This window comes from Solenopsis invicta, chromosome 8 (assembly GCF_016802725.1).
Source record: "Solenopsis invicta isolate M01_SB chromosome 8, UNIL_Sinv_3.0, whole genome shotgun sequence".
Lineage (NCBI taxonomy): Eukaryota > Metazoa > Arthropoda > Insecta > Hymenoptera > Formicidae > Solenopsis > Solenopsis invicta.
In genome coordinates, this window is record NC_052671.1 from 23,547,388 (window position 1) to 23,564,901 (window position 17,514).

Here is a 17,514-nt window from a genome sequence, read left to right on the forward strand (position 1 = left end):
CTTTCTGAATTAGTGTGTACTTAAAATAAAATAAATATATATTTGAATGTTAGTGAAAGCAAGAAGGAACGTTCCAGTGCAGTCTAGTGCAGGAATAGAAAACAACCTATTGACGTCGCAATGCAAAATTTGTACATTTCGGCCAACCAATCACAGAGTCGATCACGTGATCTCAGTTGGCGATTCTCTCTTCTAGAGGTTCTCTAATCATGTTACGATTGATTTCTAGTCTAGATTTTTGAAGTTTATGGCGGGTTGCCGGCTGCCATCTTGCACCTCGCTCGTTTGAGAAGCCGGCCGCCCTAAAAAATCCGGAGTTTCACGCGTTCGCGCGGCCTTAGGAACTTTGCGAGCGAGTTTTGTGCACTCGCAACAAATTCAGGAGTCTGTCGTGTTTAATCCGATCAAGATTCGGGCTCGGAATGCTTTAGGTGAGTCCAAAGAAGCTTACATCTATCGCTCGATTGCGATGGCGTGTGATTTACGGAGTACATGTGTATACGTGCACTTTATACTTCTTAGATGCTTTTGCATACTTATGCTCCGTTGGCCGGTGGTACATTCGTTATGTGAATATCATGATTCCTCGAATTGTGATTAAAAAGGAATTTTATTTCGACGCACACGATTTTTATACGCTTCCCAAAAACTCGAAACATCTTTAGATACCTCCAAAATTTCAGCATTACAATATTTGATAAACGAAGATATCAAAATAAATAACACTCTTTTTATTATAAATCAGCATGAGCACCGATTTATGTTTTTGTCTACTTATTTTTATCACACCTATCTGTATTCCTCTCGAATTTAAAATAGCCGAATTTATTGCATAGCAAATCTGTATATCTAGAGATTTGGAAGATCCTAAGATCTTTAAAATCATATTTGTAATAAAATAAATTTACATTTTTAGCTTTTATAAACTACACACACACACACCGACTAGTATATAGAGTTGAATCTTATTTCAAGATTGTCTTGAGTAATATTTTAAGATACTAATATGACTGTGATATTTTAAGTGTTTAAGATAATCTTAAATACAAGAAGTGACTATACCGCACACATACATATATATACAGGGTGATTATTAATGACTGTTCTCACGTTTTACCATAGGAGCATACATTTGTAATTTCTAATATAATAATATGTTAAAGATACATATTCGTCGGTAAATCAGGCTCCTATAGTAAAACATTCTATAATAATCGGGGACATTCTATAATAATCGTATATGCACATAACATACTTTTTGTTGAATTATTTATTGTAGCTATCCAGTTAATTTCTCCTTTAAATCACTATATTTGTTATTGATATAAATACTCAATGGAATTGTATGAATTGCTCAGGTTTATTACTGTTCTCACAAGCGCGTAGCTGGATAAGCAAGGGAGTCAGAGTCGCTAATAGCTGTAAGTTTGGAATAGACAGTCGAGATAGCGTACCGATCAACAAGACACTTATTGATAATAGTATCTCTGAGAGAATGGCTTTACCAAGTAGAGCACGCGTGTATGCTGATATAAATTCACATAAACCAAGAGAATACTGGGATTATGAATCTTACGTTGTTGACTGGGGGTAAGACTTACTTTAATAAAATATTAATATTATTGCTGTTACATGTTATTATATATTTTTTTTATGTATATTTCTTAATATAGGCAACAAGATGATTATCAGTTAGTGAGAAAATTAGGCAGAGGTAAATATAGTGAAGTATTCGAGGCCATAAACGTTACAAACAATGAAAATTGTGTTGTAAAAATATTGAAGGTATACTCATTAAGTTATATATCATAAATAATTAATAAAAAGGTAGGAAATAATAATTGGCTGTACTACTATTAATATTATTGTTTTGTTATAGCCTGTTAAAAAGAAGAAAATAAAAAGGGAGATAAAAATTTTAGAAAACCTTAAAGGTGGGACCAACATAATTACACTCCAAGCAGTTGTCAAAGATCCAGTCTCAAGGACGCCAGCACTGATTTTCGAACATGTTAACAATACAGATTTCAAGCAATTATACCAGACGTTAACCGACTACGACATAAGATACTACCTCTACGAATTATTAAAAGTAGGTGTATTACTAAATACAAGGAATCAAATATCAGTCGATGGTGAACATAGAGATTATTTGATAGATGTAGATGTACATCATAGGTCCAAGGAAAAGTTAAAAGATACTGAATTATTACATTTTTATTTTTTCTATTAATATTAAAGATGTGAGACAGTTGTTACTTTAGTTTTTCTTATGTATATTCATGCAAAATATTACAGTCTGGGATAAAAGTAAAAAATTACTACACTTGTTCTTATTTTGAAAACAATTTAAAAAAATTATTTGTTTATACATTTTTGTTAATTTTGGAAAGCTTATGGCTTTTGTACAATTTTATTTTATCCTTTGTAATTTATTAATATTAATTACACGTACTTTATTTTAAAAGAATTTTTAAATATTAATAACTTGGAATTTTATAATTAATTTATAAATTGACGTTTACATGAATGTTTATAATAAGTTTTTATTTTTATCTTATTTTTATTGCAATTTAGAAATATCTTAAAGTGCATATAATATTTGAAATAAAAATAAAACTTGTGAAAAAATCCCTTTTTTTATCTCTCTAATGTTCATTTTCATCAATTTAGATTAACTTTAATCTTGGTTTAATATATTTTTTGTTCTTTTCTAGTTATAAAAATTAGAAAAAGATCAAGAGTAAGGTAAACTGAGATTAAAGTTTATTGACATTTATGAAAATAGATATAAGAGTGCATGAGCAAATTGTAAAATTTCTACAATCTTTTTTTTTTAATTTTGGACTTGTGAATATTTGTTGAAAGCAATATATTGAAGCAACACAACTGATGCATTATCTAATTGGACATAGAGATGAGAATATTATAATATTTGTTTCTGTTTTTTTTTCTGGACAGGCGCTAGACTATTGTCACAGTATGGGAATTATGCACAGGGATGTGAAACCGCACAATGTTATGATAGATCATGAAAATCGAAAATTGCGATTGATTGACTGGGGTTTAGCAGAGTTTTACCATCCTGGTCAAGAATATAATGTACGAGTAGCTTCTCGCTATTTCAAAGGCCCAGAATTACTCGTAGATTATCAAGTAAGTATTTTGATATGTCAAAATATATATAATATAATAAATATAAGAAAAAAGAAAGAAAAATTATAACAGAAAAAAATAAAAAAGTGAGATAATAGAGGAAAGTTGCAAGTGACATAGTGACCTAAAGAGGCATTCTCTTATTTCTCGAAAATTAAACATTTGCATTGTATTAATAATGATAAAGCATGATCTACTTAGATAATTAAAAAAAATAATCCATAGTTTATACAGTCATAGTTTTTTTTTGTATATAAAATCTGCTAAAAACAAAAAATGAAATTTGTACGATTTTCTCTTGCAAATTGCATAATTTAAACAATAGTGAATACAGTGGAAAAAAAGAGTATTAATAATAATCAAACTTAGATGACTAACAATAAGCCTTGATGAAATAGTTTCAATTAAATATTCAGTATAACCAAATATAGTTAGTGATGTTTAGTAACTGTTTGGTAACCGTTTAATAACCGTTTAATAACCGATTGGTTAGTATTATCATATTTGGTTACTATTAATATAATTATTAAATATTACTAAATATTTGATTATACACTCAATAGCAAAATTAAGGGATCACCTACTTAAACTCCGAAAAATAAGCATAATTCAAGAGAGTGTAACTTTGTCAAAAATGATCATAAAAATTAAAAAAAAGCATTTTAAAGCTTGAAATCTCTAGTTTGGAGATTGATAAGTCATTAAACGATTTACAGATTGTTTACGAAGTTATGTGGATTCAAATAGGAATGCGTCAAATCTCAAAACTTTTTACAAACTTTGCAAAGCTCCACGATGCGAAATAAAAATTGCACGCAAATGCGGTTTACAGCATTCGAAAGCGTGAATCTTTACCTTTAACTTGCGTTTTTGTTGAGCGTTGTACGATTTTTTTTCACTGAGTTAGGCAACACTGATGGCCTTTTTTGCTTCAATGTTGAATAATTCAGTGAATAAAAATCCGTATAACTTTGTAAACAATCTATAAGTCGTTTAATGATAAATAAGTTTAATGATAAACTTATCAATTTTCAAACTAGAGATTTTAATCTTTAAAATACTTTTTTAAAATTTTTTTACGATCAATTTGGACAATGTTACACTCTCTTGAATTACGCCTATTTTTCGGAGTCAGAATAGGTGATCCCTTAATTTTGCTATCGAGTGTATTAATCAAACGTTTAATTAAAAGTATTTCACTCAAACTTGATTATTATTACTAAACTTTTTTTTATTGTATATTGATAATATAATTTTTTTATACATGTTTGTAGCTTCCTAAAACCATTTTGTTTCTATTTTTCTTTTTCATATTTTCTTTGTAGTTGGAACATAAAATCGCTGTCTAGCGTAAAGTGGTACATCTCTCTCCATGAAAACACACAATCTCTGTAAAATCTTTAACTACAATATTGACAAATGTTTTATAAATTTTTGCACATTTTTTTTACGTACCTTAAGATAGATAAAATAGCATTGGACATGACAGATCCACATATACACTAATAAGATGCAAAAAAGAAAAACAAAATGATGAGCAGGTTTATTTACTATCTTTTAATTTTGTAAACATTGTTTAATACCTAAAAATATATTTTATTACTTGGTTTATCAATTTATTTTATAGTTAATTTTTTCTCTATGGAGCTGTATCTGAATTCTGTTTATTGTGCCAGTTTTGGGGCCCAATTTCTTAAAAGCTCTTTTTGGGTTATATTGTAAAAACATTAATTATTACAAAATACGAAATAATATTACAAAAACTGCTATCCATCTGATAGAAGGCACTTTCAAGTTTGTATTCATGTTTATAAAGTTTTATTTGCGGCTTTTGTTTATGAAATATTACTCTAAAACAAAATGGTATGTCAGTATTGGTGACTTTCCTCTAATAAATTTAATTGTTTTATTGAAAGTCTTACCACGAACAAATATTTAAGGATGTATTATACATATTTTCGAAATAATGAAAAAATTATAAAAAAGTTACAAATTATTCTAAATCGCATTTAAATGTAATATGAAAAGTTTAGCTATTTAATTTAGAATCTGAATCAAAAATTATTTTAATAAGAAGTAATATCTTTTTTTCTAATACATATAAAATAATATCTAATACATATAAAATAATGATAAATATTTTAATTTTTTATGCAAGTACTTTAAGTATTCAAGATTATTTATGTAAAATTTTATTGCGATACAGAGATTAGTTTATGTACACATAAGTAAAATTTATTTATTTACGGAACAATTAAGCTCAGAATCATAATAAAATTTTGTATAAATTATCTTTGAGTACTTTAAGGCGATTGGAGTCATCTGTATACATAAATATTTTTTAATAAACTTTTTTTTATTGAAGACACGGATTGAAAAATCTTCTTACAGCATGAAAGTACAGACAATAACGAAGGGTGCAGGCTACAATTTGATATAAAACACACAAAAAATTATAAAAATATAGTTTTATTAGTCAACATTTGCTACACATAGAAATTGAGACTTTGTACATATAAAATAAGCACGGTGCATTCTCAGAATTACAACAAAAGAACAATACCGTGCTTTTAAAATGAGTCTAGAAGTTTCAGTATAAGAGAATTCCTTTTTTGAAAATTTCATGTGTAAATTGACTTGCGGAATCAATTTGAAGAGTAACAACAGTAATTGTATAACGTGGTAGTTGAGAGATTTTACATCAGATGGCACTGAAGCCGAAGACAAGAACAGATAATGTTTCATGAGTGCGTTTGACAAAGAGCACTAGCCTGTTTACCTGGCTTTAGCGTTATTCCCCTTACTCTTCGCCTCCACGCGCGTCGCTCGACTTTCTGTCGAAGAAAAATCTGTAGTACCGACGTCGAGTGAGTATCACCGTCACTCCAGCATAATTTTAAGATTCTTCAGTCAAGAACTCTGCATTGACGGTACCGTCGTGGAAATTTTGTCTTGCATATTATTTTGTTATTATGTATTTGTAAAAATGTGATTTTTCTCGTATTTACCCAATTCGTAAAAATGGCAAGTAAAGTTTCTTTGAATTGTATACATAAAAGCATATTTTTCACTCCCTTCAATAGTTGTCCGTGTGTTTTCCTGTCTGAATAGGTTTACTTTACATATTTTTTACGAGTATTTACTGACCGTTAGGCGAAAAAAGGATGGGGTCAAGGAAAGGGTCAAGACCCATTTTTACAAGTGTTTTAAAGCGATTTCATTATTCTGTTTTATCCAAATCCTCTTTATTTACAAATGTCACGGTTGAAACTTTAGCTTAACTATGTTTTCCTACTTAACTAAGCTTCACTTCACGGGCCTTTTACGATTACTGATTGTCAGGGGAGAAAAAGATAGTCGAGGACCATTTTTACAAGTGTTTTAAAACAATCTTATTATTCTGTTTTATCTAAATTTTCTTTAATTACAAATGCCACGGCTGAAACTTTTATGTGTTATTTCTTGCTTGATTTCACGACTTTAATAAGGCCGCGCGAAGAGTCAGGAGCTTTAAGGGTTGACAGAATAAATTATGGAGACATTGTTAAAAATTCAAATTTTCCTTCAAATTTCGGCGAAAATACTGAAAAAATCCCAGTGTTTATAATATTTGTAATTTGGAGAATTGTTAGCCTGTTAAAAAGCGGTTTTTTTTAAAAAGCATAAAATAAAAATTTATTTTGATATCTCACTTGGTCTGAACTGTAGTGCACTTGAGGTGTAGATAATATTATTTATGATTATAAATAATAACAGTGAAGGTTTGGTGCGATTCAAAGTCAATAAGAACTTTGAACTACACAAAAACAAGTTGGTTTGGATGTAAAGACTATTTTATTAATTCAAATTAATACATGAAATAAATTAACAAATGTTTCAACTTAAAATGAAATTATTTTCAATGTATCGGTGAATTATGTTGAGTAGTAAGAACACTAAACGCTTGTATGTCTATAAAAAAAAATTTTATAACATGATTCCGAATACGACCATTAGAGTGTCATTATATCTGTACAGCTGATATAAAATTTTCTTAGACGAGATATTGCTTGTGACCAATTAGAATAAGTAGGTCCATTATTGACTTTGACGCAAAATTATACGGAACCATCCATATCTTTAACTTTACAATTAGACAGGTGAAATTAATTTTAAGAGATAAACCACTGATTGACTTCTATAACAGACATTCAATATGATTACTGCTCAACATAATTCATCGATACTCTGAAGATGACTTCATGTTAAATCTAAACATTTATTTTAGGTGTAATGTATAATTTGAATTGATAAAGTCGCCTTTACATCAAACGCGCTTGTTTTTGTATAGTGCTCTAAGTTCTTCTTGATTTATTATAATGTCTTAAGGATATCAAGTTGTAAAATTCGACTCTTTAGCAGGTATCGCAGCGTCGCAAAACATAAGCTAAAAAAAGAATCATGATAAAATATTGCTTTTAAAAGACAAAATATGGTTGAACACAATTGTATCTGTATCACGAGTAAGATAATTTTATTGATTATATTTTTAAGAACAATTTAATAAAATTGTAAAATTTAACTCTAATGTTTCGTAAGCGTTATAAAATATAAATTAAAGAAACTTCATGACAAAATATTATTTTTATGAAATATAGTAGAGAATACAAATGTGTATCTGTGCCGTGAACCAGATATAAATGAGATTTAAATGAGTTGACCGGTTACTTCCATCGATTCTTAAAGTGTTTATACATAAAAATTATGATTTTTTGTTACTTTTTGAATTTTATTATGTAACAAAAAATATTAAATTAAATAAACTATAAAAATGTATTGTTTAATAACAATAGAATAAACACAACTTTCGCGCGTGCGTACGTGCGCGCGTGTGTGTGTGTGTGTGTGTACAGTCTATTTAAAGTATAAATATTAAAATAGATATAATACATCCTTAATATATGTGACTAATATATATTTTTAGAAAATGTAAATTTTACATATGTAATGTAATAAACTAATAAGAAATATCTTAATGTCTTGCAGATGTACGATTACTCATTAGATATGTGGTCATTGGGCTGTATGCTTGCTAGTATGATATTCAGGAAAGAACCGTTTTTTCATGGACACGATAATTATGACCAATTAGTTCGAATTGCAAAAGTTCTCGGGACTGAAGAACTGTTCGAATATCTTGACAAGTATCATATTGAGTTAGATCCTCGTTTCAACGATATTTTAGGCCGACATTCACGTAAGCGTTGGGAACGCTTTGTGCATTCGGAGAATCAACATCTAGTGTCCCCGGATAGTTTGGATTTTCTTGACAAACTTTTACGCTATGATCATTTCGAAAGATTAACTGCACGTGAAGCAATGGAACATCCATATTTTTGTAAGCATATATTGGCGTAATGCACTTTCCCGTTGAAATGTTCTTTGAAATTTGTCTTTGCATTTTCTTATAATATATTTAAAAATGTGAAAAGAAAAGAAATTTACATTAATTCTTTGTGGACGAACAATTTTATTTAAAATTATTTTTATATTTTATAAACTGCTCATTCGATTTGCATGAAACGTTTAGGAAGTAATTTGATAATGCTTTATTTGAATCTAAAAAAAGTTTAAAAATTAGGTTTTATGATATACGTTGAAAATCCATGGTTTACATATATTAAATCCATAGTTTACATTATTAATATTAACAGTGAATTTTGGAACGCAGCCTTAAATAGTGAATTCAATATGGTAGACAATTTCTAAAAAATAATCAAAACTTGGTTTTAGGAAATTTTTTTTAACATTAAAGCATTTTATTTAACGCTTGCAACGCGTAGAATGTAATTTTTTAATCGTTATTTATCGAATATTAAACAAAAAAAAAAAATTACGCTCACAAATATTGCGAACGAGAGATTAAGTTAAAAAGGTTAAATAATAAAGAAAGGGTATTCAGAAAGAGTATTTTAGTTATATAGATTTCTGCGTAAAAATTTTTTATATGTAATTGCATATAATGATTACATGAAATTATGTCCACAATCATTATATATAATTATATTTATAATTTTTTATCCAGTATTAGAATATATAAGATAAATATAACACATTCAAAAAATTCCAAGTTTGTATAAATTGTCTTCGTGTTAACGCTTAGATTTTGAAGTATTGCACTTTTATACAAAACAATAGTAACCTATTTTTGTAATATTATGAATAAGTGCCGTAAGGATGTTTGTGTGAGAAATAATCTTAATTTAATTAAATTGACAAACAAATATTATACAATTAGACGTTTCGATTCTCTGGTTTGGATCATCCTCAGTAAGTATATTAATCCATATGCGATGACAATCAGGCTTGTATAGCGCAGGTACAAAAATTGACAGCCAAAACGGATACGGTACAATTGTGGTCAGCGTACATTTCGGTCCGCGTCGTTGTATAAGTTTTTTGAAAGGACATAGTGAAGCGGCTGTACCAAATCATAACGATGTGGATCGAACGAACGGTTTCAGAAAACTCCATTTTTTTTAATTTGAATATGAATTACTTTAACGCGGCTGACAGAAGAGTACACTCCCACTATTGATTAGTTTATTGTGACACCGTGATATTTTAATTCTTGGGTATTAGTGATCTTACTCATTAATACACGCTAATTTCACTATTAGCAGTCTAGGTTTATATAGTTAAGGATGTTCTGGCTATGCAATTCCAGACAAAAGTTGCTTAAATTTGAAATTTATGAAATTCTACGTTTTTATGACTTAAGACGTACATAGTATGTGCTTGTATCATAGGATTTAAATAATGTCAGTTATCATGATATTTGGCACTACAAATGAATATATTTGTATATTTTGCAATTTTTGCGATTGTCGGAAAAAAATTTTTGGACGTGAATTTTACTGCAAATCAACTGTAAGAAATGAAAAAACTAGACGCATATTGATAACATTTAATGCAATTTAATGTATATCAGATATTGAATGGTACTTAAAAATACATAAGATACTTAAATAAATATCATTAACATAATATTTGCTCTTCTAGCACTTTATACAAGCCAAAATAGAATGTGATTATGTAGCTCATTCGGAAATTTGACATTTACTGAAATTTTACGTTGTTTTATTATTGACATCTTAATAATGAGTTAGTAAATCGATATAAACTTTTTTTTAGAAATATTGCTCAATATTTTGTTTACTTATAAACAAAGTTTTAGAATATTGGCAATGTTGCTTCTTTATAATTTTGTTGATCTAAGTAGAAATTTACTGTTACACCATAAGAATACATGCAAAATTTAAAGTTAAATAACTCGTGAACTAGTTACAGGATTGATTTCAAATTTTAAACATGTGTTCAGATAATAAATAGAAACGATTTATAAAATTTTCAAGTCATTGTTAATGTTAGACGTTACTGTCAGTAACGTTCTAAATTAAAGTTCTAAAGGTTCTATAACATCAAGTAATATTCAATTTTATTTATTACTTGAAATTAGTTCAGTGAAACGGACGCATATAAGCGTATAAACTTCTAAATTATAATTATGCGCTCTATGGTATAAGTTTTGCTTTTATTGAAGATTATTATTGGTTTAAATTTTCAAATTACATTCAAATTCAGCAATCTTATGTACTTCTTAAAATTAAATTTTGTAGTAATCAGTTTATTTTTTTACATTATGTGTCTACCATGTTGAATTTTTAATTTAAAAATTCTGAAACCAGAATCAAATTTGGTAATTCTAAGAAAACAAGGTTTTTTATAAGTTATTTTGTTGGAAAGCTCTCATTCTCAAAAAGTTAATATCCATTTTGTGTTTACGTAAGTGTGTATATTTGTCTAATCTTTTTTTTTTATTTTAGATCCTATAGTAAAAGAACAGGGTCGTTTGACCATGGTGTCATCATCACCTACTCCCATGGCAGGCTCAGTGCCTGTAGGTGAGTAGCGACCCAGGTAATGTCATCACCTTAACCTACCTCTAACTCTATATTAATTGATATAATGATTATAATATAGTTAATTTATACATTAAAAATTAAATATTGTAAAATATGTTTTTCTTATTTCATCGAGATGTGTTCTCAAATATGTATCTTTTTTCTAAAATTGTTATGCTCAATATTTTATATCTATCATTATGATTAGATATAATAATAATAATAATTAATAATATAATGAGTAAAATAAAACAAATACGTTTGCATATATAAACTTTTATGCCTGATATCTTATGTGCAGGAATGTAATCGCGAATGTTATTTGCACATTGGTATATAATCTGTATAATTTAAGATAAAAGAAATGTAAGTTGTAAATACATTACAAAATATCGATTATATATATATATATATATATATATATATATATATATATATATTTATATATACACACATATTATTTATTTGTTAGGTTAACTAACTTTCACACATCAGTTATCAGTTAGATATAGATACATGCGCACGCACGCACACGCGCACACACACACACACACACACACACACACACACATACAGGGTGTAACAAACTGTCGCACTTGAAGTATATCATGGGATAAAGGACTTGAATCCAAGTAAAAAAATCCTGAGTCATTTTTTGATCTGAGCCTTCTGTTAGATGTCATACAATGTTAAAGTTAACGTATCACCGCCCGTCTATACAAGAAAAGCACAGATGGAAAATCAATTTTTACAAATCAATTATTACAAAAACGCCGAAATGTTTATTTTAGTTGTGCATTTTAGGATGTTCAAATTTTTTTAAACAAAGAGAGAGAGAGAGAGAGAGAGAGAATGTGTGCGTGCGTGCGTGCGTGTATACAGCAATTTCGCTGCTCATCGTTTTCCCGTTGCATAATTTGTCAGCTTCGCTCCGCCCGCGCGCGAATATTGTCCGTCCTTGCTTTTTTTGATCAAAAAATGACTCAGGACTTTTTGACTTGGATTCATGTCCTCTGTCCCATGGTATACTTTAGGTGCGATAGTTTTGTTACAGCCTGTATACATACAGGGTGTCCTAAAAGTTTAGAGACGGCGAAATATCTTGAAAACTAAGCATTTTAGGAGAAAGTGTTTTAGATAAAAGTTTTAGGGTTTCAAAAGATTTATTTGATGTTAGCGAAGTACCGGTACTCATAAATTAGGGAACTACCGATACTGTAACATATCTTTTATTGCATTTTCTTGTAGTCGATTTTAAGAGCTTTCCAAAACACTATAAATAAGTTTATTTTTGTTAAGTACTTTCCGAGTTGCGACGCTTGAAAGTTACAGTACACTGTAGAGGCTTGTTTTCTATTCCTGCACTAGACTGCACTGGAACGTTCCTTCTTGCTTTCGCTAACTTTGAAACATCTATCTATTTCATTTTAAGTGTACACTTATTTAGAGAGTTCAGGAACAGAAAACAAACGGTAGTTTTTAAGCCTCATAACTTGAAAAGTACTTAACAAAAATAAACTTTCTTGTAGGGTTTTGGAAAGCTTTTGACACCAGCTATTAGATCCTGGAAACAATAATAGGGTATTCTATTTAAAAAAGTTAATGTAATTTTGATCTGACCTTGGCGACGCCATCCAAGGTCAAACTGATAAAATCAGTAAATAGATCATTTGAAACCCTACAACTTTTATCTGAAACTTATTTTCCTAAAATGCTTAGTTTTCGAGATATTTCGCCATCCCAAAACTTTATGGACATCGTGTACATACACACATATATATGGTGTCCAGATATATATATATATATATATATATATATATATATATATATATATATATATATATATATACATACAGTGGATGTCAGAAAATAACTTTTCATGCTCTCGTGGGGTAATAGAGCAAGTCATACTGATAAGAAAAGTTCTTTACCATTTTTTCCATTATTCGCAATAGTTAACGATTTAAAAATTAGTAAAGTTCGGCGAATGAGCGCGTATTTTCTCTGTCTACCGCACACGTGTGTGCACGGCTTTGCGTTTTGTGACAGCCGAGCGCCAGCGCGCTGGCCGGTAGCCAATGTTGCTTTTCTTTCCTTGCCGCACCGCCACCCGCGACTGCCCCTAGCTTGGCGACCGACGAGCAGTCCCCGCGTGCGGTGAGCAGGGAAAGTACGTGCTTAACGCCAAACTTTACTAATTTTTAATGAAAAATGTAAAGGATTTTTATTCTCAGTATGACTTGCTTTATCAACCCACGATAGCAGGGAAGGTTATTTTCTGACACCCTGTATATACACATATACATACATTGTGCGTGCGTGCGTGCGTGCGTGCGGTGATTTATATATATATATATATATATATATATATATATATATATATATATATATATATATATATATATACACAGATTTACATACATAAGTATGTACACACGCACACGCGCATGTATGCACACATTTACTCGGTTTACAGTAAGAATATACCCAAGCCTGCGCATACGGACAGCAAAGTGGGGAGATCGTAATGCTTTACTCCTTGTCAGTACCGCATATGTAAATATGACACTTAGGTTTACGCTTTTTAAAAAATTGGACAGATCAAATAATCTCTACATTTCTGTGTGAGTCAAAATTCTAATATATTTCAATTACACAACTGGGTGTCTATGATTTACGAAATAGTTAAATTCATAATACAAACATTTTTGTTAAAGATCGTCTTCAAAATTGAGTGTTACAACAATAATAATATACAAAGCAATAAATGTGCAAAATAAAATTTTATGGACGAATTATTTAAAATTGAAAAATATAAAAATAAATTTTATTACAAGTTAGAAAACAACACAAAAAAAAGAATAATCCTTATTTTACAAAGTCTTATTACAAGTGTTATTATGAAATAGTAACAGAAAAACAATATAATATCGAATTGATACACGAATAAAAATTATAATAAGTTATAAATATTATATTGGTTTTCGTTGAAAGTTTCTGAAATAAACACAAATAAGAATCGTCAAAAGACTGAATGTCCTTTCGCAAATTTATAATCTTTTATGTTGTTTTTTAATATGTAGCATATCGAAAATTAATATCAATATGCCAAGTCGATGATCTCATACTATCCTCTGTCAAGAAGCAAGTATGCGGGAGGCGTTCTCCTTCTGCAGAAAAACGTGGGCGAAACAAACGAATTTTTATTCGCGCTAGGTATGTTCTTGCAGTGAATAGAGTATACAGTGTTCCAAACATAACATAATAGCCGCATTGAGGTTGTGGAAGTGGTCAAGAGGAACAAAAATGTTCTATACCATTTTGAAATATTTGCTACGGTTATCAATTAAGGTTACATACACCTAGGTGGGTAAAAAAAATCAATTTTTTTATTTTTGCATTTTCTTATAATATGATATCTTAAGAATATTTTCTTAAAGTTTCAACTTAAAATGTGCAAAGATAAAAAAATTATAGCATTTCAAAGAGATCTGCGTACGCCGGGTTAAACGTAAACTGAAAACTTTAATTTTCTCGAATTCATGTTTTTCAAATCGGTATCCAAAATATTTCGAAAACGAATGGATAGATCAGATTCAGATTTGTTTCTATTTATTCATCATGAAAGTACATAGTATTTCTCGCAGGGGATATTTTTAGATCTTAGTTTTTTTTTAACAGCCAAAAAACTAATTTAATTTTAAACGATAATTCGAACTCTTAAATTCAGATAAGTTATTTTGTAATAAACGCAAATTTTAAAAATTGGCTACGATAAAAACTAGATTTAACTATATATTTTAAGAATATGCTGCATTTTGTGTTTTGGTTGAACTATATAGATTCTACAATGAATACCGCAAGCAGTTACAGCATCTAATATGCCTGATGTCAACGGTAATATTTCTTTAATTTTTTAATATTTTTTAATTTAACAAATTACATTTTATTAACGAAACTATATAAAATATTAGTATAAGCCTCGATTTAGTATCTTTAATACGTTTGGAGAAAAAAATTCATGAATATATGGCTATATTTTTTATGCGTCTAGGTATATGTAATCCTTTAAAAAATAACATGTCTGAACCAATGTACGGTAAGGTGACTCGTGAATTTGTTACACGGCCCATTGCACGCGTCACCTTCCGCTCACCGCACGTCAATGTTATCGAGCAAGGCGCGACGGGCTGTGCTACAAATTTGCGAGGCACGGTGTCACCACACATTGGTTCAGACGTTTTATTTTTTAAATCGATAATTTGTAGCAAATATCCCAATATGTTATTATTTTTTCGTTTTTCTTTCTAGGGCATCCTAGATGTATGTATGTATGTATGTATGTATGAATAGATGCATGTGTGTGCGTGCGTGCGTGCGTGCGTGCGTGCGTGCGTGTGTATGCGTACGTGCGTGTGTATGCGTGCGTGCGTGCGTGTGTATGCGTGCGTGCGTGCGTGCGTGTGTATGCGTGCGTGCGTGCGTGTGTGTATAACCAAATAATTCTGCACAATAATGTTTAAACAATAATATAATAATATTACACAACGACGCATTCTGTAAGGTTTTAAACTCCTGTTTATTATTCCTTTCAACAAATTAAAAAAAGTCGGAAATTATTTAAATATATTATTATGTTAATCAAGTTATAATAAAAAGTACATGATTGACAATATATAAATCAGATTAATATATAAAGCGAACGGTTTAATGTTATTTGCCTTTTGCGAGACAATAGACATCGTATATATTCATGCGTATATTGTGCAACACATTGATATAATAAAAGGTCTCGTCTTAAATGATTTTTTATAACTAGCAGATTATTACAGATCATCGTGGCATAACAATGAGCAGCGTATCGGTTCATGGGACAAACGGATTGGAGGGCATGGAGCAAATTGGAAGTGGGTGTTTGACTCTTTCAGAAGAACTGCCTCAACTCTTATAAATTCAGCAATTCTAAGCAGTAATTCTCACCGAGTCCCAGTCCACTACAGAATATAACAATACAACAGCAAATATTTCGTATCGTCAAATGTATTCTTTACACGAAAGTCATTCTGGTTTGTAGTAATGGCTTCATCGATCCAACCATCATTAAGACTGAAGCATCTCATTTTGCTGTGTTTCTTTTAAAAATATATAACTATTCAAAATCTGCAATGTACTTAGGGAATGACGAGAAATTAGGATTCTGGCGTAAAATTTGTCGCATAAAGATACATGCTCCGTCTATTTTGGTCGGCATGTATGTGTATCAAAGATAGCGCATTACTTACCTCCGTTTTACAATTTGCGATGCGCTGCCCTGACTCTGCTATTTTTTCCGATTTTGCTATTATCGTGTTTTTGACAGATCTATAAGTGCATATAAAAATACAACTAGATTCATTTTTATTTGAAAGATGATTACTTGTAGTCACATAATACGTACAGTGACGGAGACTTTAAATGATCATCTTTATTCACACATTTCCATACATGTACACTCATACATGACAAATACACAACACACATATCCACACACGCACGAGCGCGCGCGCACGCGCGCGTGTGTGTGTGTGTATGCGTACGTGCGCGCACGCGCGCGAGTGTCCAATTACCCTTGTACACATACCTTAAACAATTCGATTTAATACTTTTAACAATAATAAAAATGTTTGTTTATATTTGATGCAACAATAGTTGAATAAAATATTTGTTATAGCCAAGGACATTCTTTGTGCTTTGTGAATACTTGCTCTGTGCATCCATCGACCGCCATTATTATTCAACAAAAATGTAAAAAATTAATACTAGATGCGCAACGTAAAATAAATTTGTTACGTATATTTTTGCCATAAATAGTTTTTAATTTGTACTAGAAAGAAATCAAAATAAATAGAAGCAGGTTTGCGGTAAATTCTATTAGTTGCTGCATACAAATTCACAAGCATTTCAAACTTACCACAAAACCTGCAAACATTTATATATTTATATATTTACAGCCATAGAAGTAATGAGTCACCATTACTTTAAATTTTTTATTTAACGATTTGTTAATGATATTACAATTTTTCATAATGATAACGCCAGGTTTGGAATAGTTTTTGATAAGTATTCATTATTTTACAAGTACTTTTGATAAGTAATTTATTATTATATTGTTATAATACTATTATTATATTGTTATAACTCATTGTAAAAAGCAACTCATTAGTTGACTTGTTAAGAGTGAAGATAATGTATTACCAATGCGTTATTTTGATTTGTTATATAACTAGTAAAGTTGCAAGTTATTTTTTTTTTCAATAAGTAACGCTTAATAATAATGAATAACTTGTTTAAGGTTGAATAAGGTTTCAACTCTGATCTTACCATTATCGTTATGAAAAATTATAACGTCATTACCACAGCGTTATCATAAATAAGT

General features: G+C 29.8%; 1 protein-coding gene across 2 annotated transcripts; it reads left to right on the forward strand.

Moving 5' to 3' along the window:
• The first annotated feature begins 228 nt into the window (after nt 1-228).
• On the forward strand, nt 229-17,009 carry LOC105204469 (casein kinase II subunit alpha). Of its 2 annotated transcripts, none has more exons than XM_011173551.2 (8): nt 229-431; nt 1,359-1,590; nt 1,674-1,785; nt 1,880-2,092; nt 2,962-3,156; nt 8,182-8,533; nt 11,022-11,099; nt 15,932-17,009. In XM_011173551.2, the coding sequence occupies exons 2-8, from the start codon at nt 1,496-1,498 to the stop codon at nt 16,048-16,050; spliced, it is 1,164 nt and encodes a 387-aa protein (XP_011171853.1). In that variant the 5' UTR covers nt 229-431; nt 1,359-1,495; the 3' UTR covers nt 16,051-17,009. The 2 variants fall into 2 exon arrangements, with proteins under 2 accessions (XP_011171853.1, XP_011171854.1); XM_011173552.2 differs by having other exon boundaries at nt 11,022-11,115; nt 15,932-16,121.
• Nucleotides 17,010-17,514: the final 505 nt, after the last annotated feature.